The 874-nt window shown below is 38.2% G+C and overlaps 1 protein-coding gene across 1 annotated transcript in view; it reads right to left on the minus strand.

Moving 5' to 3' along the window:
- Positions 1–224: 224 nt before the first annotated feature.
- The window catches only part of LOC104161490 (chromosome unknown open reading frame, human C14orf159), a gene marked incomplete at its 5' end in the record, with an annotated part of 16,678 nt that continues 16,028 nt past the window's right edge, over positions 225–874 (minus strand). Inside the window, one exon of the mRNA XM_009699989.1 lies at positions 225–463. Within this exon, the coding sequence (XP_009698291.1) occupies positions 320–463 (144 nt within the window). The remainder of the gene's footprint in view (positions 464–874) is intronic.

Genomic DNA, 874 nt, shown 5'->3' on the forward strand with positions numbered 1-874 from the left:
CAGGAACAGCAATGCAATAATATTTCATTTTAATGACAAGCTTTCTTTGTAAAAGCCAGATCACCTCTGAGTATATACTAACATTTAATATCTGTTATTCATTATAAAATTACAGAAAAGAAAGGTAGACCAAATCATCATGATGATAAGCCCTTCTTGCTTCACAGAGATGTTGTAAGGGTAACAATGAAAGGCTGTGCACGGCCAAGACACCAGAGATGAAAACTCATCTTTTTCTGATCTTTTATACCTTGTGAGAGCCTAGGGAATAAGGAAATAACATGGGAGCAACTCTTGACATAGAAATCATTAAGGGCAGTCACTGCCGTACTTCTTGCAGCAGCTTTTCAATCATAAGTGAATGGGTGTTGTAGAAGGGCAGCCCGTCCACTTCCATTTCTAGACTGGCAGTTTTTCCACTGCGGACCCCATGCCGCACAAGTGTTTTCAGAAGCTTTTCTTCCTTAAAAAACAAAGAAATAGAATATAATTAAAATCCTGAATCAGACAAGAGCATTCATCAAGATATTTATTTTACTTCTAGGGGAGACTGACCACATCCTCCATATTTATTTTGACAGCAATTTGCTAGCATCTTTTTTTCCCTTGTCCCAAAGAATATGTCTACCATCTGGAACTTAGGGAGTGTCAAAAGGCTTATATTCTTGACTGCTATTTAATTACTGAATGATATGGTTCCCCGCACTCCCTCATTGTCAATTCAGAAACAGGAATCCTTTTTTGCCTGGTTTCAAGTTCCTACGTTGCATAAATCAGAATCAGAGGAACCCAAGTATCTCAAAAAAGTACCTGTCATTTCCCCAGTGTAGCAGCTGGCTGCAAATGCATTTTTAAAGAAAAAGAACAGAAGGGA

Source organism: Cariama cristata, unplaced genomic scaffold (genome assembly GCF_000690535.1).
Source record: "Cariama cristata isolate BGI_N322 unplaced genomic scaffold, ASM69053v1 scaffold5890, whole genome shotgun sequence".
Lineage (NCBI taxonomy): Eukaryota > Metazoa > Chordata > Aves > Cariamiformes > Cariamidae > Cariama > Cariama cristata.